Here is a 19,262-nt window from a genome sequence, read left to right as displayed (position 1 = left end):
GCTTTACTTACTGGCTGGATTTTGAAATATGATCTGTGCAGTTTTTCGACCGGCTTGAGTCCGTCAATAGCATCTAACAATTTAGGATCCGTTTTGTAAAAATGTGGAAACGAGAGATATACTGGTGCACCTGAAATAAAAAGCATGGATGTTAATAAAATTCGAAGAATGTTTAAGAATTCTATTAATTTTGTAAAATCTGGAACACTTACTGTATTGACACGGACTAATATCCTGCAAGCCTTGCGGAGGGCAATTGGCAATGCCGTCCGAGCAGAAGCATTCATCTTCAGTAGGCGCTGTTTCGTTCGGTCGACCGAAAAGTACATCCGGCGGAGTGTACAAATCCGCTTTAATGCCCGCCTTCTCTACCGGGCCGCGATATTGTAACGGCAATGTCCTACAGAGATCCTTGTCCCAGACGTGAATGATGTCCGCACCAGTCCGGTCCCGCGGCGGAAAAAAAGATCCTGCAAAAAGAACATTCCAAATTCGACAGTCCAATTATATTTTACTGCTATAAAAATTTAAAGCGATTGAATATTTCATTAAAATTTTTTAGCACGTCGTTCTGTCTTATAAAATAAAGAACGGCTTACCTTCCGAAGCCGTAATAGAATTGCACGGTGCGTTTGGCCAGTACGGCAAATGATCGAGCCCGTTCAATCGATTTATCAAACCGAACTCTTTCATATCCGTGTGTCCAGTAAATATCGTAGATATCTCGCTCAAGGTACCGTTTCTCTACAATCAGAGTTTCGGTTATAAATTGCTAGACAAGTATGTTGACGCATACCAAATATTTCACAACGACCCAATTATTTGCATAAAAAGAATATAGAAAGCAAATATGTGAATGATTACTGCGTAACACTTACTCCGAGAAAAAGGCCCATTCTGCTCATGGGCCGTCTTGTTTTGGGAAGAAATTTGTGACCAAGGCTAACTAATGGGTCGTCGTACCCGAAGACTAATTCCTGCGCAGTTACAGGAACGAAGGGTTTCATGTGCATTCCGCTCAAGAAAATCGACAATCCCATTGTGATGAAACGAGGGAGACTCTTGCTTTGCGTCGAAAGTGTCTACAAAGAAAAGAAGTGTTTACGTATACCTTTAAATTTTTGATAAGCGCTCTTAATTATACTGGATTGATAAAAATGTATTTTACTTCTACATTGTAAACTCACCAGCAAAGGTATATTCGGCACCATCAATTTGATATCTCCATCTAAAGACATTTCAGGCACAAAATTTAAAATTTTCTTATGCTGATAACTAACCGTTCCGTTATTATGGAACACGATGTTAACTTTTTCCATATCCTCTCTGCAAAAAGTATTCAGTTTTCTCATTGATTAGTGTTGTCTAACAAAGCTGCGCCTATAAATACACAATCCGGATTGTGCAGACAGTTTGCAGACTTACATGAGAATGTTAATGGAAGATGTTAAAAAAATTGAGAACCAAAAGTGAAGTTAAAAATTAAACTGAAACTAAAGGTGCGTAACCATTCAAAGAAAAAATATATTTGAATGCGATTTTTAGGGACCCTTATTCGATTGTCTCAGCACTAAATATTGTAAATAGACTTACCGATATACGAACGGGCCAACTTCCTGGAGTTTCGGCTTCTCGTTATACTGCAGGAAACCCTCCGTGTTGGTTACGTTAAATATATAGACTTTGGTCAATCGAATTACGCCTGGCTTCTGCCAATATTGAAAGGAGAGCGAGCCGTTCCATAGTCGTAGTTGCTGGAAAAGCAGCAGGTGAATTGCCGATATTATTACCAGCATATATACACGGCTTCTCTCACATTAAAACTGCAATTTGTACACGTGCACGTTTGCGTTACCTTTAGAGTAATTTGTCGTGATATTTTTATGCAAAATAGTCGTTAGTCGACTCGAAGAGAAATGTGATCAGAGTTTTCATAATATTGAGAAAATTGGATTATTAGCGAGCAACGTTATTTCGCACCGATCATTCCGTGAAGCACCTGGTATTCTTACATGGATAAGTTTTTGCATTCATATAATTTCCGGAGAAATTAAAAATAGAAAAATAAATACAAGTTTAATAAGAACTCAACTGTTTTCTTAAGATGTGGGAAGTCACTTTCATTCTTTTTATAAATACAGATTGCTGTTTTTCTCAATCAACAAGGAAATGTACGGAAAGGGAAAGTTTAAGAACGGAAATAAATTTCCATTTATGTTGCAAAACTTGTAGCAATTAAACAACAAAACACGGATTAATCCAATCGCTTTTCCGGAGATTGATCTAATCTCGCGGATAGTTGAAACGTTAGAACTTGTGAAATAATGTTAGAAGAAATCGTGTAGAGAATCTGCGTATTAATTTTTGCTAACAGTTCCAACAATAAGTCATACATTTGACTCCAATAATTCGTTAATTGTGATAATTTATAATAATACTAATAATATAATAAGTTAGTTTTAATATATTAAAAGAGAGTTATTTATCACAATCTCTGAATTAAAGTTGTGCAAATAGCACTATTCAAACAAAAATTGTACGAATATATTTGATTCATAATTGCTGTACTGACAGTCATTTGCATATGCAGGCATAAATTATCTGCAGACGACATATATGGATGCGTAATATGGCTTTGGACAATGAAAGACATTCGCGAAGGTATTTACTGCGAATGCTAATGCACTTCGCACATGCATGCTGTAAAAAATATTAAGTATTCATTGCGCGAGACTTACTTTGTCTAAATATACTAGTTTTATCTCAATATAATCTCACATCATTAAATTCGAAAGTAAAAACAGAAAGCAAACTAGAATACAAAAACAGTTTTACGATTAAACACGATTAAATTAATAGATAATCGCCAGCAAAATTGCAAATTTCAAAAATTCAATATAAGTTAATCTGTATCTCTTTTATCTCTTCTCTTTCTTATTCTTTTCAAAGATGATAAATATATACTCGTTGCAATTTGTAAAATATCCTGACAATACAAATAAAAGATTTTATTACATGCTCACGTAATATACATGATTTTTTAAATCTTCTTAATACCGATAAATAAGTAAGTACACAGTTTTTTAAAACGTCGAGCGATGACTGTATTACATATTTATGAGCTATCGAATCATTTTACGATTGTATGTACTCAAAGTTTCATATACTTACTTTCAAGATGAGGTAATCGACCCACGGTATGCTACTGAGCACTATACCGATCACAAGTGCAAGAAGACCTAGGCAGATCGCTGCTATCCTGCCTGCAAAAAAAAAGTGATAGTAGCGTTAACGGTGCAGGTGTCAAAACGCACCGATGTTAAATGTACGCATATGCTCAATGCATGTTTGCGCAAACGATTTTTTTTTAATGGATGTCGACACTATAGGTACCCAGTATTTCTCATAGAACAAGCATTGACCTACATTGAAAATTAGTGCCGAGTATCAAGTATTGCCGACATTGTGTGTGAATAAAATCTATACATATGTTCATTGATATAATTTGTTTTTCAGAGAAACTTATATGTCATTTTGAATTTCGAGGAATTATTAAAATAAGAAACGATGTGTAACTCTTATTTGGCATACTATTACTAATTATTCTTTTGTGCTGTAAATAAAATCTATACATATGGTCTTTCATTGATAATGCTTTTCAGAGAAACTTATATATATTATTTTGAATTTTCGAAGAATTATTAAAATAAGAAACGACGTGTAACTCTTATTTAGTATATTACTTATTCTTTTGTGCTGTAAATGCAGTCCATACATATGTTCTTTCATTGATAATGCTTTTCAGAGATATTTATATATATCAATTTGAATTTTGAAGAATTATTAAAATAAGAAACGATGTGTAATTCTTATTTGGTATGTTATTACTTATTCTTTTGTGCTGTAAATATGACAATTTTTCATTAACAAAAATTGCCATTCAACTATTAAAAACTTGCTTATTTGAGATGATTGTATAAGATAAACCAAAATTACTTTTTGCCAAGTTTTTAACAATCCAATTTCGTCCATATATGCATGAGAAAATTATATTAACAAAAACCAAACGAAGCACGTAGATAACTTGGAGAATATATTATAAAACACGTTTCTCGTGGCAACAGTTTAAGATTAGTATCAAAAGATCTTAACATCAAGGTTTGGTTAATCTATATTATCTTTGACACTACTGCATAAAGATAGATTTATGTATATATAATTAGATGTCAAATATATCTGTCTATATATTAATCGGAGAGTTGATGGTATCTTTATTATAATTAGTTTTCAATTATATTTATATTGTATTATAATTTATAATGTATATATATAAACATTTTATATATATAAATCTATATAAGAATGTATAATGTCCAGAGACCTTTGTTATTCTTATGCTAGGACGCTTCGCAGAAATTTCTATAATAATAATTAGATGATTATTAATATAGTCTTTTTAATGTTGAAATGATATCGTGAAGTGCGTATTGTTAGTAGATGACGTCAACATTTTTTGCGACAAATTATGTCTTCTTAATGTATAATAAAAACCTTTATCTTGTTCTTAAGTCAGCGCGTGCAGCGTTTCGACACTTGCTGCATCGATAATTAATATTATTATTAACTTTAGATTCATTAGAGCAGACAAACAAGATGTCAAATATATTGAAATGTTAAAAGAATTGGTAATTGCTGACACGTGGAATAGCTGGATATTAAATATAAATAGGATGCTATAAAAATAGGTTATTCCGAAACTCAATCGGACAACCTTTCTGTCGGCGAGCATATACATGTATAAGAACATATTAGTATGTATGTAAAACTAGTATGTAAAACTAGTTAATTGACATTGACCGACTTACATTTGCATATTTTATTCATTAGCAAACAGACCGTTAATATCGATATGATATTTTCAAATTTTCAAATTGATTCCTTTGTCGGAAACCAAATGTATTGTATCAGCTATGCGTTAACTCGAGCGGTTTATTATATAATTCTTACGAGGTTCAGCATCATTGGGAATTCTTCATTGCGTATAAATCGGTCAGCATGCTTTCACTCCCGAATTAAATGTAGGACGCTAATGATGCAATTTTGAAATTGCCATCTAAAGCATCGGACGCAACACATACTGCACATTAAAGTGCAATATCGTGGAAAATATCCTAATGTTAAACGTAAATATCATTTACGGCTGAAAAAAAAATGATAGAAATACTTATACATTGTTCGGTTCTTTCCCAATCGACCGGTACTGGTAAATAATTTTATATTACATTTCTTTCTCTTTCATTCTGTCTCTTTCCTTTTTTTTCTCTCTTTCTCTTTTTCTCTCTTGTTGCAAATAAAAAGTACAAAAAAAAAAAAGATTTTTAACAATCTTGCCTCTTACTCTCAATTTTGTTAAAATTTTGTTTGAATACGAGCCTTCAAGAATTTCGTTGGTCAAGAAATTTGATGCCGGTGGCATTCAATGACGATCCTCAATGACCTTGAGTTACTCAATATTCGAACAGAAGACCTGTTTACACGTGTCGATTGCGAATTATTTATTCTGAAGAATTATATTAGAGGAAACATTGTAATAAATAGACAGGCTAAATCAAGGCCGCTTTTTAATGCTTCTTTTAATCTTCATTTAACGGTTTATTATACTTTTGAAACATTTTATGTTGTCAATCGTCCCGTTATAATGTTAAATCGTCCTTATTCCTTCTTTGAACCTCAGTTTGTCTTCATCTTCAGTTTATTCGGAATCTCTTATTTGACGCAAATATTTCCTTTGCTCTCACTTGCACATAATTTTCGATCCATTTATTCATGGACGCATGTGTTATAACTCTGTTGATTCAATACTCCGGCCCCCATCAATTTGCAGATCTATTTTCTCTTAATTTACGATCAAGTACTAAAAGTGCAATTAAATAAACAGCAACCTATCTCTCCATTTCCATCCCTGTTATTTCCTACAGCGGAAAACATACACTGTTCAAATACCCGTAATATCCGCATTCTCTCTTTCACGATTTCTCACCAATTAGTTCAACATGGTATTGATGAATATTGCTCGACAACGATCATAATTTCTCCACGATTACAGTTTCTACTTCGCATAGCTTTTGCAACCGTTTCTCTCTGCAAGCAATGAACGGAGTTACGGAGGCCCATAACTTAACACAAATTAAGATTTATTTACGCTTTTGCAACCTTTGTTAAGAAAGCAAAAGGCCCATAACGCGTAATAACAACAAATATTTAATTTACGTCATACAGATAATCGTATCAAACGTGAACGTTCTTTAAATCATTTAACTTTTAGCTACCTTGAAACAATTTTGTAAAATCATACGGCTCAATTATCAATTCAACCATTAGTATCGATTATAGGAGCGGATTGTACGCGCGTGTATTATTGTGAGATATCATCTTTGGATCGCGTAGTGTAAATAAATCTTAGCACGAAGGCAATGAGCACCGCGATTGGAAGGGTCAACATCGCAAACGCAACGTTTGTTCGGCAATTTATAGTTCGCATACCAAGGAGAGAGTGCAAAATAACTCGCGCTGCTCACACAAAGCTACGGTACGTGGTATTTGTTAACCATGAGTGGTATAAATTACCTCGGAATGTTACGCAACACCTGCGATCTCTCCTTTCTCAGATGCCGGCTACTGACCAGACGTGCTGGCCTGAAGTTCGATTTCTTAATCTGACCTCGAGAAGATGCGTGCTTTAAAAGCGCGCGGATTGATCTCGCTTCGATCGAGAGATACCCACGTTTTTGATATTCTGATGTAAACGACCGATTCTGATATTCCACTTGCCAACTAATATCATATTCGATCATTTCAATTCTACTTATTGGCATGTTTATATAAAAATAGTTATCAAAATTATTAAGAACCAAGAAAAAGTATGACATTATTAATAATATTTTTATACACAAATTCGAAGTAATTCTCTGTTTTAATAAAAAAAATGAACAATTTTTTTCCCGATGCTAGAGACTAACGATTGCTTTAAAAAATCTGCTATTGAGTTGCCAGAAGTTATTTTAATTTTATTGTATACAGTATAAAAAAAAATAGATTATCAGTCATCGTCTGTGATCGTGAAGCTGATGCGGACAATATTTAAATGGCTCGTTACGTGAAATTAATTTGCAGTTTCTCAAGAACCATAAAATCATGCAGTGCGAACATTATACTTGACCACCTTTTAATTATGGTAGTACGATGAAAGCTATTGAATATCACTTATCACGCTCTAACTACCGGTAATTGTACGAGCAATGCTTAACAGCTTATTGTTTCCCTCTTTACTGAGTAAGGAGCCGTTTAGTTATAAGCTTGTTACATAACTCGCGGTTAACTTACATCGTAATCCTCATGGACTCTTGGCTCTACCGCAAGCTATTACTTTGTATGGCAGTTCCGTGCGCCGGAAATAAATATTGTTGATAAACGCGGTTTTTTACTATACGTTTTTATACGGTAAATTTTTAGAGGAATTGTAAAGAAAACTTGGGAATTTTTTAAGGATTGAAAACCTGATGATTTAAAAATCAGAAAATAAATCTGCGTAACATCTGAAAATCAGATTTTTCGAAATACGAATATCTGATAGTCTACAGAAATCTGAGAAAGTTGAGAGTCGTTCAACTTTGTTACGCCTTTATATCTCCTTATTTTCTCGATAGAGTAAATATATTTCTTCAATAATCCGAAGCGTCCGGCACAAACACTAAAAAGATTTTCCCTCGTTGAATTTCATTCCACAGTTTTGTTTTGTCAGCGATATATATCATAAGAGTACAAAATAAACTAATATTCCGATTCCTTGTAACAAATTTAAAAATCTTCGAGAAGTAGATACAGCTAGAATGTATCATTTGCGCGAATCATCTGTTCATCGCTGTGGTACCGACCATTCATCTCGCGGGCATAACCATCTTAATGAAAATTACATGATCGCTTCCTTCGGTACGGAAACTGAAGATAACCCGTGGTTATCTAAAACTCGAGATCTCTCGAGCAATTCCCCTACATCGTGTTCTGCGAATTATCTGCCGAGATGAAGAATAAAAGCGCACGATGTAAGAAAAAAATGATTTGTTAAAACTCCACATCGATTAAAACTAACTTTTCAACTGTTATTTAATTGGTATCTTTTAACTATATTCTTTCCTATTGAACCGTTGTACATACATATATTCGAAAAATTCGCGTAACTTAAAGCAGTCACGTTCCCACGTGACATTTACGAGATAGGGAAAGAACAGATATCCGAAACGCGCCTGGAAGGTACATAATGGATAGCGTGTGTCTAACGATGCACCAAACATCGGTGTATTTTAATCAGCTGCAGATCGACGTCCGCGTTCTTATGCGTTACGAGCAAGCAGCCGGCACGTGTTACGTCGCGGATGCGGTAACGTCGCCATCGTGATTTCGGAGCCGCAGCATCCGCGCGGTGCAGCAGCGCGTACACACATATGCGTGAGTACGTGCGTACGCACGCCGCGCCGTGAAGTTTCTCTGAATGTTGCCGGCGTCCACCGTCCACCAGCCTTGCGAGTCTTCCCCCCCCCTCCCTCACCCCCCGGTAAGAGCGCAAGAAAATTCACCTCCCGACGAAATGCAATCGCGATTTTGCAATGACTCGCGCGCGAGTGCGAGCACCGTACAGATGCAGCTGCATTGCTTGCGCGAGAAACTGTCCGTCGCCGCTAGAAAGTTCGCAGTTTGCGGAAAAAGCGGATACCGCGCCGCCCGATGCGCGAAAGCTTACTACAATGTGCGAGATATCTCTAATAAGTATCTCCTTAACCCACTGCATGTGGTGATTCCACGTTGAAATTTCTATTGACTGTCCATGCGTGGCGCAAAGATATTATGAAAATGCTCGTGCATCATTACGGATCTTATTTGAAATACTTTTTTTTTCCTACATGTTACTTGAAATTTCTGATTTACAAGCAAGGATTACCGAATAAGGATTCCTTGGCGGCATACAGCAGATTGCATATACCTACTATTAGATACTATTAGAGCATAACGTGTGATTCTCGTAAACATAAAACCAGTAGCCGCAACGTAGCCTACTTATCTATCATTTATACCTACACCATGGCCTTTCTTTAAGTAGTATTGTATATAATACAGATTCTCTCTTAAAATGGATAACGTTAATTATTGCAACAGAATTCGAATCGAATAATCGTCGCGTAAGGATTCTATAAAGAGATACTTATAAGCATATAAAGCAATTTACATATATACGTTACTTTCCAATTGCGCGTTGCTAAATGCCGGGAATACCAAACTGAAACGGAACATTACGTTACATTTTGTTCAGATTTCAGTCGATAAATTGTCGTCGACATTAAAATTCATTCGGCGAAATGAGATTAAATTATAGAAAGTAACTAATAAATAATAGTAATTATAGTAAGCAGCAATAATAGTTGTTTAAAACAAGACTAATAAGTTGCATAAATAAAAATAAAATTTTGCTCCGAAAATCACAATCAATGTCTCGAAAATAACACTTAATTCGTATAATTGTCTACTTGCACTTTCCTTCCTAGCAACATTCGCTTTGCTTTATTTGCTTATTAAAGTTTATTTTCATTAGATATGAAACGATACGGATTTACACGTCCAATAAGACCGCGCAAGGCTTTCCGGCATATTTTTGCAATACCGTAATAAAAAAAAAGAAATGGAGTCATTGCATGCTACATGCATTTCACATGCACACTTGACATCGAACTCTCCCCGTAATTCTTAAGTGCGCTCGGAAATAATTCCTTTTGCTTGCCTATCATGCATGACGCGATAGAATATCATATCATTCGTGTCCCAACATTTTGCGTATAAAAGAGAGAGAGTAGAATTGTAAAAACAGCACTACGAAGGAGTTGTTTTCTTCGACGCACCTTTTATGATTCACATGTTATTGATGAAAATGCGGTTTGGCTCCTTTCTTCTTAGCTAATTTCTTAAAATAAAGGTATCTCTTAAATGAATTTTTATTTGCAAAAAAAATGTTTATACTATTTTTTTTGTATTTTTAATATACTATAAAATTTTAGTGCTAATTGAGAATTAGCTGTAATATTAAATATATATATAATATATATATATATATTAGATTCTAATAAATATTAGAAATGTGTGAAAAAAGAAATATCTCACAATAATTTGGCAGTACATGAAATATTTTTAATTCATGAAAAATATATATATTTTACTGGAATATATTAATAAATAACTCTTTTATAAATAATATATTGTTTTCCCTATTCATGATTTTTTTCTAAATCTGAACAGGTAATTTAAAATATGTAATACATCTTGAACTATCACAACACACAAAAGGATCTCCGCAGTCGATATGCAAAAAATCAGAAAAATGTTCGCTATGCATTATTGTATACATCCATAGACACTTGACATGTATAAATGGAAATTATGACATATATAAATGAAAGTTGCATATAAATTTATACTTCATTAATTTAATCAAGCAGTAATTGTATTTGTTTCGATCGATAAAACTCTCATAATCTATACGTATTAACATGGCAGGAGTTTATCAATAGTTAATTACGGTGCTATTGAGTGGAAATATTGTTTTCAACCGAATCTTTTTTGACCGATTACAGTCTGATGACTTTGGATTCTTCGCTAGTTTATGAGTTTAGCCAGCTCAAAGAATGAATAAAAATTAATGGATGTTATTCTCAGCGTATATAAGATAGACTAAAATATGAGGATACACCCACCCAAAGATCACATAATCCACAAATTTATGGATTCGCTGATACCGGATACATGTTCAGTTAATTAAATGAATGCTTCGATTATGAAAGGCGGATCCGTCTGATTTTATAATGAACACGCCACTTAGTATGATAGCGTTTGAAATGTATTAATTAATAAAGTTTGAAATGTAAATAAACTCGATTTTGTGTCCTATCGTACATATATAACGTAAAAAATCTATTTATTTATTGGCAAGTAAAGAAATTTGGACAAACAAAATGGAAATTGACAATTAAATATTTATGATATAACTAGCTTGATACTCATGCTTCGCTATGATATGTAACTACTTTAAATAAAAAATCAAGTCAATATCTAATCGAAGATATTGAGGAATGTTAAGAGATATTAAGGAATTTGTGAAACATATTTTACCTCTTTTCACTCCCTTGGGGTCGAACTTCTAAAAATCCCTTCTTATCGTTATAGTGAGTGCTTACGTCATGGAAGAAATATACTTCCCGAATTTCATGTTTTTAGGTTTAGGGGTTTGGACTGAGCATTGATGAGTCAGTCAGTCAGTCAGTCACAACATTTATTTTTATACAATATAGATTTATCAATATCATGTATAATAATACACATGATCTAAAACCAAAACGCTCTTCCGAATCTTTCGATTATAGATGGTGTATATCAAGATGAATTAATACGTATGATTTAAAAAATCCAGAATACAAATCATCTAACATCAAAAAATAAGATATAAATTATTCAATATTCAGAACCTTGATATGGCAATTACGCGGTGTATTATAAGATTATCTAGGATATATCAAACATACTGACGTAGGAACGGCTACAGAAAAATAAAGCCGTAATAAAAAATAAAGCAGTATAATAGCATCAGAGATATAAAAGCAATTTTCAAATTATCATTTTAACTGCTTGACCTTTACGATTCTCTTTAGAAGTCAATATTTTAACCGTAAGATGACCGATTCGTCCCAATATGAAGAGAAGAAAAGGGGGAAACAGACACAAATATTTCGTTTCGCTCAATTGGGTGATAAAACAGAGTCGCGTATTCTGCGCGAAACGCAATCTCATTCGTACAATCGTACCTTTCACATTTTTCTCTAATGATACCCCAATCCGGATTATCTCGACCTTCGGCTTTGATCCCGTTCAAGAATATCACGGAATGATCGTGTGTACTTCTTTTTTTAAATCTCCCCAATCATTAGAATGGCCAATGTATCGGACATTATGCTCTTTACGACATCCGGTCCAGCTGTATCTGTTATGTGCCGACTACGCGGTCACGCAAGTGATATATCTAGATGCTTTTGCAAGGCTTTTTTAAGGTCCGTGTAGGGGATGCACAATTTTCAAATTTATTTAAGTGAACAAATAGGTAAGACGATTAGCAAAAAATGTATTTCGTTCTGAATTAAATTGCTCTCGGTATTGAGAAGATGGAATATATAAAATACATTTGTACATTATGACGTTTTTGTTAAAATGTTTTTATGATATTCTCGCGTTCAGTTAAACGATTATACACATTGTCGACGATGATTGCCGGAAGAGAGTCCTTCCAGCGATATCATTTTCTACGTGCGTCGTTGTCTCGAGAAGACACTTAATCGTCAACAATAACAAAAGAAATAAAATTAAAAAAAACAACTTGACAAGCATCATGAGACAGCAATCAGAGTTTTAATTACTTGATTACTTGCGTCTTATCACAAACTATCGCTCTCTTCTCAGAAACGCTCCTGTTTTTATCCGTTGTTATTCGCCAGTGACTTTATGCTAACGAACTTTTTGCCGATATGAGGAAGCAACCGTGGCAGTAGTTCTAGGATCAAGTATGCGATTTGTGGTTTTTGTCGCGTGCAGGCCAAGGAAACTAATCCCATTTAAATTGATTTACTATAAATTATAATCGCCTTCCTCATTAACATTCGTCGCATGACGTCTCGATTCGCTGTAATCGTAGTATTACAGTCACACATGCCTCAGGATATTTTTTCTCTTCATTCTTTTTTTTACAAATATTGGAATAATTAGTCAATTAATTTTAGATGCTCAGCAAGAATTACAAAGGCAAAAGTTTTTCATTTCTGTAACGCTCCTGGAAATTTCATGTTTCGAATTACACACTATGTACAAATAATTACAAGCTTGTAGTATGTGCATGTCGGCACAATATCGTGTTTATTCAATGTTTACGTAAAGTGCACAAAACTTTTTTAAATTTCTCACGGAGTGAGAGAAAAGAAAAGTTCATAAAATAGCAAATCCAAATAAATAAGTTTTCTTTAAAATATAACACAAATAAAGTTAGATTAAATATATAGTTATTGAAATATTATTTACTGCACACATAAAAACTTTGAGGACATATGGAGCTCAGAAGAAATCCAACAGCGGCTTATTACGCAAGAGGTATAACTGGAACTTTTGTAAGGCAAAGTCAATAGAAGACATTTTGTGTATACACAAATTATAATTTTATTAATCTAAATAAAAAATTTTTAAAGAAATTAAATATTTGTATATTTGTTTATTCCATTTCTTTTATCTCTGCAGTAAAATATTAAAAGAATTACTTTTTGCGAATAAATATTAATATTATGTGCGTAAAGAGCAGAAATTACTACCTTTTTACGTAACAATTATTTGGTTTTTAACTCTCTAAGATAATAAATTTCTTTATCTCGTAATTATATTATCATTCGTAATTACATCATTCTTTGTAATACATCATTCAAACAGCCATATATCTTAATTTCAAGATTTTAGACTTTAAGTTTTTTAGAGAATCTTAGATTTGACATCTCTATAAATCTCTATAGCCAGATTTAAAGGTCTAAATTCTGTATTGCTCAAATATGAGAATATCGATTGCGGGGATTTCCGTTACGTGCTGGCGTCGTCCTTACGATGTCATTGTTGTTAATGATTGCGCACCAAAAAGGTATGACGTAATGGCCGCTTATTTTCAGAGTAGCTCTTCACTTTATTATCTCATGGTTCTGATTGCCTCACGATTACGTTGTACATAACACGTCATAAGGATGACGCGAGGACATGGTGTCGATTTGAGAAGTATGCGTTTACGTGTCGAGAGAGTGGGCCAGTATCTACTGGTAATGGACCACGAGCAGGGTCGGTTTCATTATATTTATATCCTTGGACTTTAAACCTAATCATCAATCATTATATGTACATATTGTAGGTAATATTATTTTAGAGTGTATCCGAATTTCTCTCCAGTCTTTTATGTAAGGTATGCCTTACATGAGTGCTCAATCATATTATTAGTGTAGAATCGAGCAATTTTCTTACAACATAAAAATCTCAGAAAGAACGAGATTATAAGGTATGTTTTAAGAATAAATATTGCGTCGATCGTGTCTGTGCTATATTATTCTATTATATGCAATTTCTTTTTTCTTTTCTTACATATTGACGTTCTCATTCTTCAGTTTCCTACACACATTCCGGCAATCTGATAGTCTTAACTGGTTTCTGCTGTTTCAACGAAAACAAGGTGTCACGAACAAAAAGCAACCGTGTTGGTCTACCACTCTCGGGCCCGATCAAGATTAGAATCGAACAATTTATAATCATTTTATTCCGTCTGGCGAGGAAATCGCCTTTTTCGATCGGCAGGGTCTGAAGCCGGCCCTGGCCGTGGGTGAAAGTGATCTCAAAATCGTCGAAGTGACCAGAGCCGGACCAGCCCCTTCGCGTCGTGTCCGGCAATGTGTGTTCGCACCGGTTATGCCTCCATGAATAATATTTGCCCCATCGTTTTGCAATGGCCGCGTACGAGACACACGATGATACGGTGTATGTACGTACACCGGGCGACTGCGGTTTTGTAACCCTGACTGCATTCCGAGGAAAGGAATTGTCTCAATCAAATTGAACGTAAAGCCACACAAATTGCAAACCTTTTCGCAATGGAAATACACACGTAACTGAAAATATACACACGTTCCTTTCTCACCGCGTGAACGCACAATCTCGTAAATCTGCTATTAATTCTGTAGTAGAAACCATGAGCCGGAAGATCCAAAGCTTTTAAGGTCAAAGTAATCTACAATCTATAGGTGCTAAAAAGTAAACTACGAAGATGCTAAGTAAGTATGATATCCTCGTTGGCGTAATGTGTTAATCCGTTATTTTGACTGCCATATGAACTCGGCGGGACACGGGATATTGTTCTGCAGAATTTTTTAATACAAAAACGACAGCTTGTGCAATCGCACGATATTGCGCAAAACGATTGGCTCTGTTTGCAGTTTCCGGCTGGTTTCTTATAGCATGTGGATTTCTTAATCCTAAACAACATTTTTCACAAGATATAAGTCATTCAACGTCACGGTCAACTATCACCCATCCAGCGCCATATAAACGCCTACTTCGTTTGCGTAAAAACCTTGCCGATCAAATCGTCCTTGCCTTGTTTGACTACAATTGACATCAATTTCTTCATGTTCGGCAAAAATTGAAATGTTACTATTTTCTGTAAATATTTGTTATTTTTAAATAATAATCGATTTAATAACATTTTAATTTGTACGTTATGTTTAATAAATATTTTATATAAGTTAAGATATGTCGAACTTCTTTCAAGTTGCATGATTATTCATTATATTTAGCATCAACAGACGACAATGACTTGCTATCTTGTAACAAGATTGCATCGAGAGATTGTCTCGCTATGGCAATGATTCGAGAAGTTTTCGACGCACTCTTCCTTTTAGATCGTTCAACCTTGAAATGAAAAACCAACGCTAAACAAACATGCATCACGGAGCTCACCTCGATCGTCGGGGTGTTGTCGACGTTGTCGTCACAACTTCGTCAAACTTCGTCAAGCAAAAGTGACGGAACGCGCCTATTTGCTCGCGCGGGAATTTCCCTCATATCGTTATGCGAAATCACAGTAAGGACGTGAGATTATTTCCTAGTCGTTTATGATAAACAGATCTTGCAAATTAGCATAAAATTGAGTATTAATAGAAAAAATTCCCAGTTATCTCAGATTCTATAGAGTTTGAATTATATGTTTATAATTTAATTTATTTAGCCTCGAAAGATTTGTATCTCGGTGTATATAATCTCGCAATTAGTCATATAGTCTTTAAATCGTACATACGACGATTGTTAATTTCATTTTTTTAAACATTATATTTGAAAATTAATTAATACAATCCGAGCCGAAACTCATTTGCATTATACAAGGTACAAGAATCGATGAGTCGGACTTGGCTTAGGACACTAGTAGACAAATAAAAAAACCAACCGATCTTGACCGTGCGTAAAGGCACGTCTCTTATTCTGCGACCTTCGATCTTTCGTCGTTGGATTCAGTCCGAGCCTTCGTGACTTTTCGAGTGAGTACAATGCCCTGACGAAATTGCCGACCTTGAGACTGCCGTATAATCAACGGAGCAGAAATATCGTATTTCATATGGAAAGCCTATCAATATGAGAAAGCATAATTATGTGAAAGGAATTAGAAAGCTAAAATGGGATTTTTGCTCAGTAACAAAATTTTATAATTATTGGACCGCGTTTCGCTAAGGAAGAGAAGACTGTACAGGAATGTACAAAAAAATTGGCACGCATTGAAAAACATTCTCTTAATGTTTTTAGGTCAACGTTGATGCGCGCTCACTACATTAATGACAAAGCTACAAAATTAATCTAACTCTGTAGTTCTATGGCAGTGGTAGATGGCTGGATGTTCTGCTGAATGTAGTTAAATGACTCGGTTACCTCATTTCATAGAAAACGTCTATATAGTAGTGATCGTACGATATCATCGTGGTCATACGGGAAGGAAATACTGGTAAAGCATGCTCCTTTAAGTGGTTCACTTGTAGAAAACAGTGTAGAAAGCAAAATATCACAATCTCAGAGACTTGCTACTCGCTTTCTTGTGTTAAATTTAAAAAAGCTTATTCAGTACAATGCAATACAGCATAATACAATACTATTATATATTGCATGTTTTAATTAAATTTGAATATCTATTAAACCTATTAAATTTTAAAGTTTCAACAAACAAATATTTAGAGGAACATAAATTTCAAGTATTTTCATAAAACGCAAAATAGAGAGAGAGAGAGAGAATATAAAATGATTGCAAAATAAATATGTTCATTTACAATTGCTTTCTGTTTCAAATCTTATAATAACGCATTTCCGACGCATAAGGAATAAACCAGTTACTATATAATTAAAAGTTTATATCCTTGATCTTATTTCTATCTGAATGGCCGTCACACAAATAATTCTATTATTAACATAGAATAGATTGTTGTTCACACATTCTGTATTATTCTCATTTTATATAATCTTACATATGCAATGGCTTAATTCGACTTGCGACCTTCTTGCTTATACTAACTTTCGTTACGAAGATTGATGTAATTTAGCTGATGTAAGTGTGTTAATAACTTCCGCCATACGAGAAAATAGCGTGATTTTCTATAATAATAGAGCCATGACCCATCATAATCTAAGTTTGAACTTGATATTCACATCATTTTTTCACTTTCTCATACCAAGTATAGATATACTGGGGCAAATCGCTAATGCACACAAACGTTTTTCTGAAATAATCAGAAAATAATCTTAATGTTTTTTCTTTTTTTAAGGAATGAACTCGCCGTCGATTATTTCTTATCTACGAGGTACTATTTCATACCGCGATTAATTGCTAGCGTTGAGTGACTAGTTCACCGATTTACTCGTCTAGAATTTACTTCACGAAACTTTCAATTTTCCCTCGCTCATAATGCATTTTTTAAAAATCAACTTTAATGATTAAAAACAAAATATCTCGAAGATCTTGTGCGCGGAATGCTGTTTATCATACGAAACGGCACCGGTTATTCCGACTTTCGTCAAAGCGGAAGCAGTAGAATGAATTGAACGGAATATGATGTCAAGTGCTACATATTCGTGTGACCTATAAAAAGAAATGAAGAGACGGATGACACCACGCGGTTTCTTCACGCGACGCAACGCGGACAAGCACGCGATGCGGTAATGGGATATGCGCTGCCTTGCCTGCAATCACCAATCTGTATATCATAGCTCCATTTAATGACATGGCCCCGGCGCGCATTGCAGGACGAGAGTATTAGAAAGTTGATAGCCGCAACGGCCACGCGGATCTATGAATGTGGCATAGTAATGTCAATGCGCCCCGTTACGGTGCATGACGATAATAGATAAATGATTTGCGAAGTGCTCACGACGGTGCATTGAACGATTTATCATAGTTCTTCAATCAGAAACTTATTCACCTTTCGTCTTCGTATAGTACAGTACGCTCGAAAGGCCCGTGCAATCCCGGCACTTTACCCCGCGCGGTGTTTCGGCGATGAGTATTATATTTATGCCTCTTTGATCACACGGTATAATGAGCAAATGGATAGCTGTACAAAGATTTCGCAGGCGATATTGCCCATTTGATCTATTAAAAAACCATTAATGGCACGCAACCGGTTATTCTTCTCTTTCTATTTCTTTTTTTACTTATTTTTTCCTCGATTAATCTAACTATCGCTTGAGCGAAATGATTGCATAATTTACAATATCCGAATAGAGACCTGGGTAGGTTAATTCAGACTGGCTTTATTCAGGTTTAGTAGATATCACGCGATCTCATTATTAACTCCGACCAAATAAGATTTTAAACGAGAATAAATAATCTATCCTGGTGGCAGAGAAAATCGCCTATTTAAAAAAAAAATCAAAATAAGATTTTGGAAATAGTAATAAATTTTGAGTTACGTAAGAGCGTGCATATCTCGTGATGCAAAGCGCGAGTGAAAATTATGCTACACATGTTCGTTCATGCTACGCACAGCGAAAATAAGACGAGCAAGAAACTCGTCTCTCTTGCGGAACCTAACGGGATCGCGGAATGAAGGATGTACCAGACACAGGATGAGAACGTTCGGAAGAGGCGTTATAAAAGGAACAGCATGGAAAGAGCATAGAACGCAATTTTCTTCCTCTCCTTTCACTTCAAGATTTTTAAAAAATGTTTTAACAACTTTAAAATTATATTTACAAAGTTCAAAATACATTCAAAATAGATTCATAATATGTCCAAAGATAAGCAATTAAAATTGTACACAAAAATGTACAGAGATTTTGATTGTAAAAAAGCCTTTTCTACTTGTTAGCTTTAGAAATTTCAACGCCGGATAGAATATTGCTGGAGAGTTTAATGCTGGATGACGCTGCGTTTTATGCTTATCCTTTATTTTTCTCCCATATTTTAAATAAAATTGAAAGAGGACTTTTAGTAACAGATATTTCTGCATGTTAATAATGTAATATGTATATGTGTGCTTTATATGCGCTATTATATATATATATATATATATATGTGTGTGTGTGTGTATAAATTATTATTATATAGTGTTATATACACTTTCTTA

At 34.5% G+C, this 19,262-nt stretch overlaps 1 protein-coding gene across 2 annotated transcripts in view; it reads right to left on the bottom strand.

Moving 5' to 3' along the window:
• The window catches only part of LOC112462973 (scavenger receptor class B member 1), a 36,259-nt gene that overhangs the window by 2,570 nt on the left and 14,427 nt on the right, over window positions 1-19,262 (bottom strand). For both annotated transcript variants that reach the window (XM_025029079.1, XM_025029080.1), the window contains 7 exons: window positions 3,172-3,263; window positions 1,594-1,754; window positions 1,188-1,326; window positions 879-1,082; window positions 600-744; window positions 213-470; window positions 12-130 (listed from right to left, as the gene is read on the bottom strand). In XM_025029079.1, the coding sequence (XP_024884847.1) occupies window positions 12-130; window positions 213-470; window positions 600-744; window positions 879-1,082; window positions 1,188-1,326; window positions 1,594-1,754; window positions 3,172-3,263 (1,118 nt within the window). The remainder of the gene's footprint in view (window positions 1-11; window positions 131-212; window positions 471-599; window positions 745-878; window positions 1,083-1,187; window positions 1,327-1,593; window positions 1,755-3,171; window positions 3,264-19,262) is intronic.

Source organism: Temnothorax curvispinosus, unplaced genomic scaffold (assembly GCF_003070985.1).
Source record: "Temnothorax curvispinosus isolate PA1 unplaced genomic scaffold, ASM307098v1 QBEX01012990.1, whole genome shotgun sequence".
NCBI classification, from domain to species: Eukaryota; Metazoa; Arthropoda; class Insecta; order Hymenoptera; family Formicidae; genus Temnothorax; species Temnothorax curvispinosus.
Note: the sequence above shows the minus strand (reverse complement) of the source record. Positions and strands in the feature narration are given on the sequence as shown.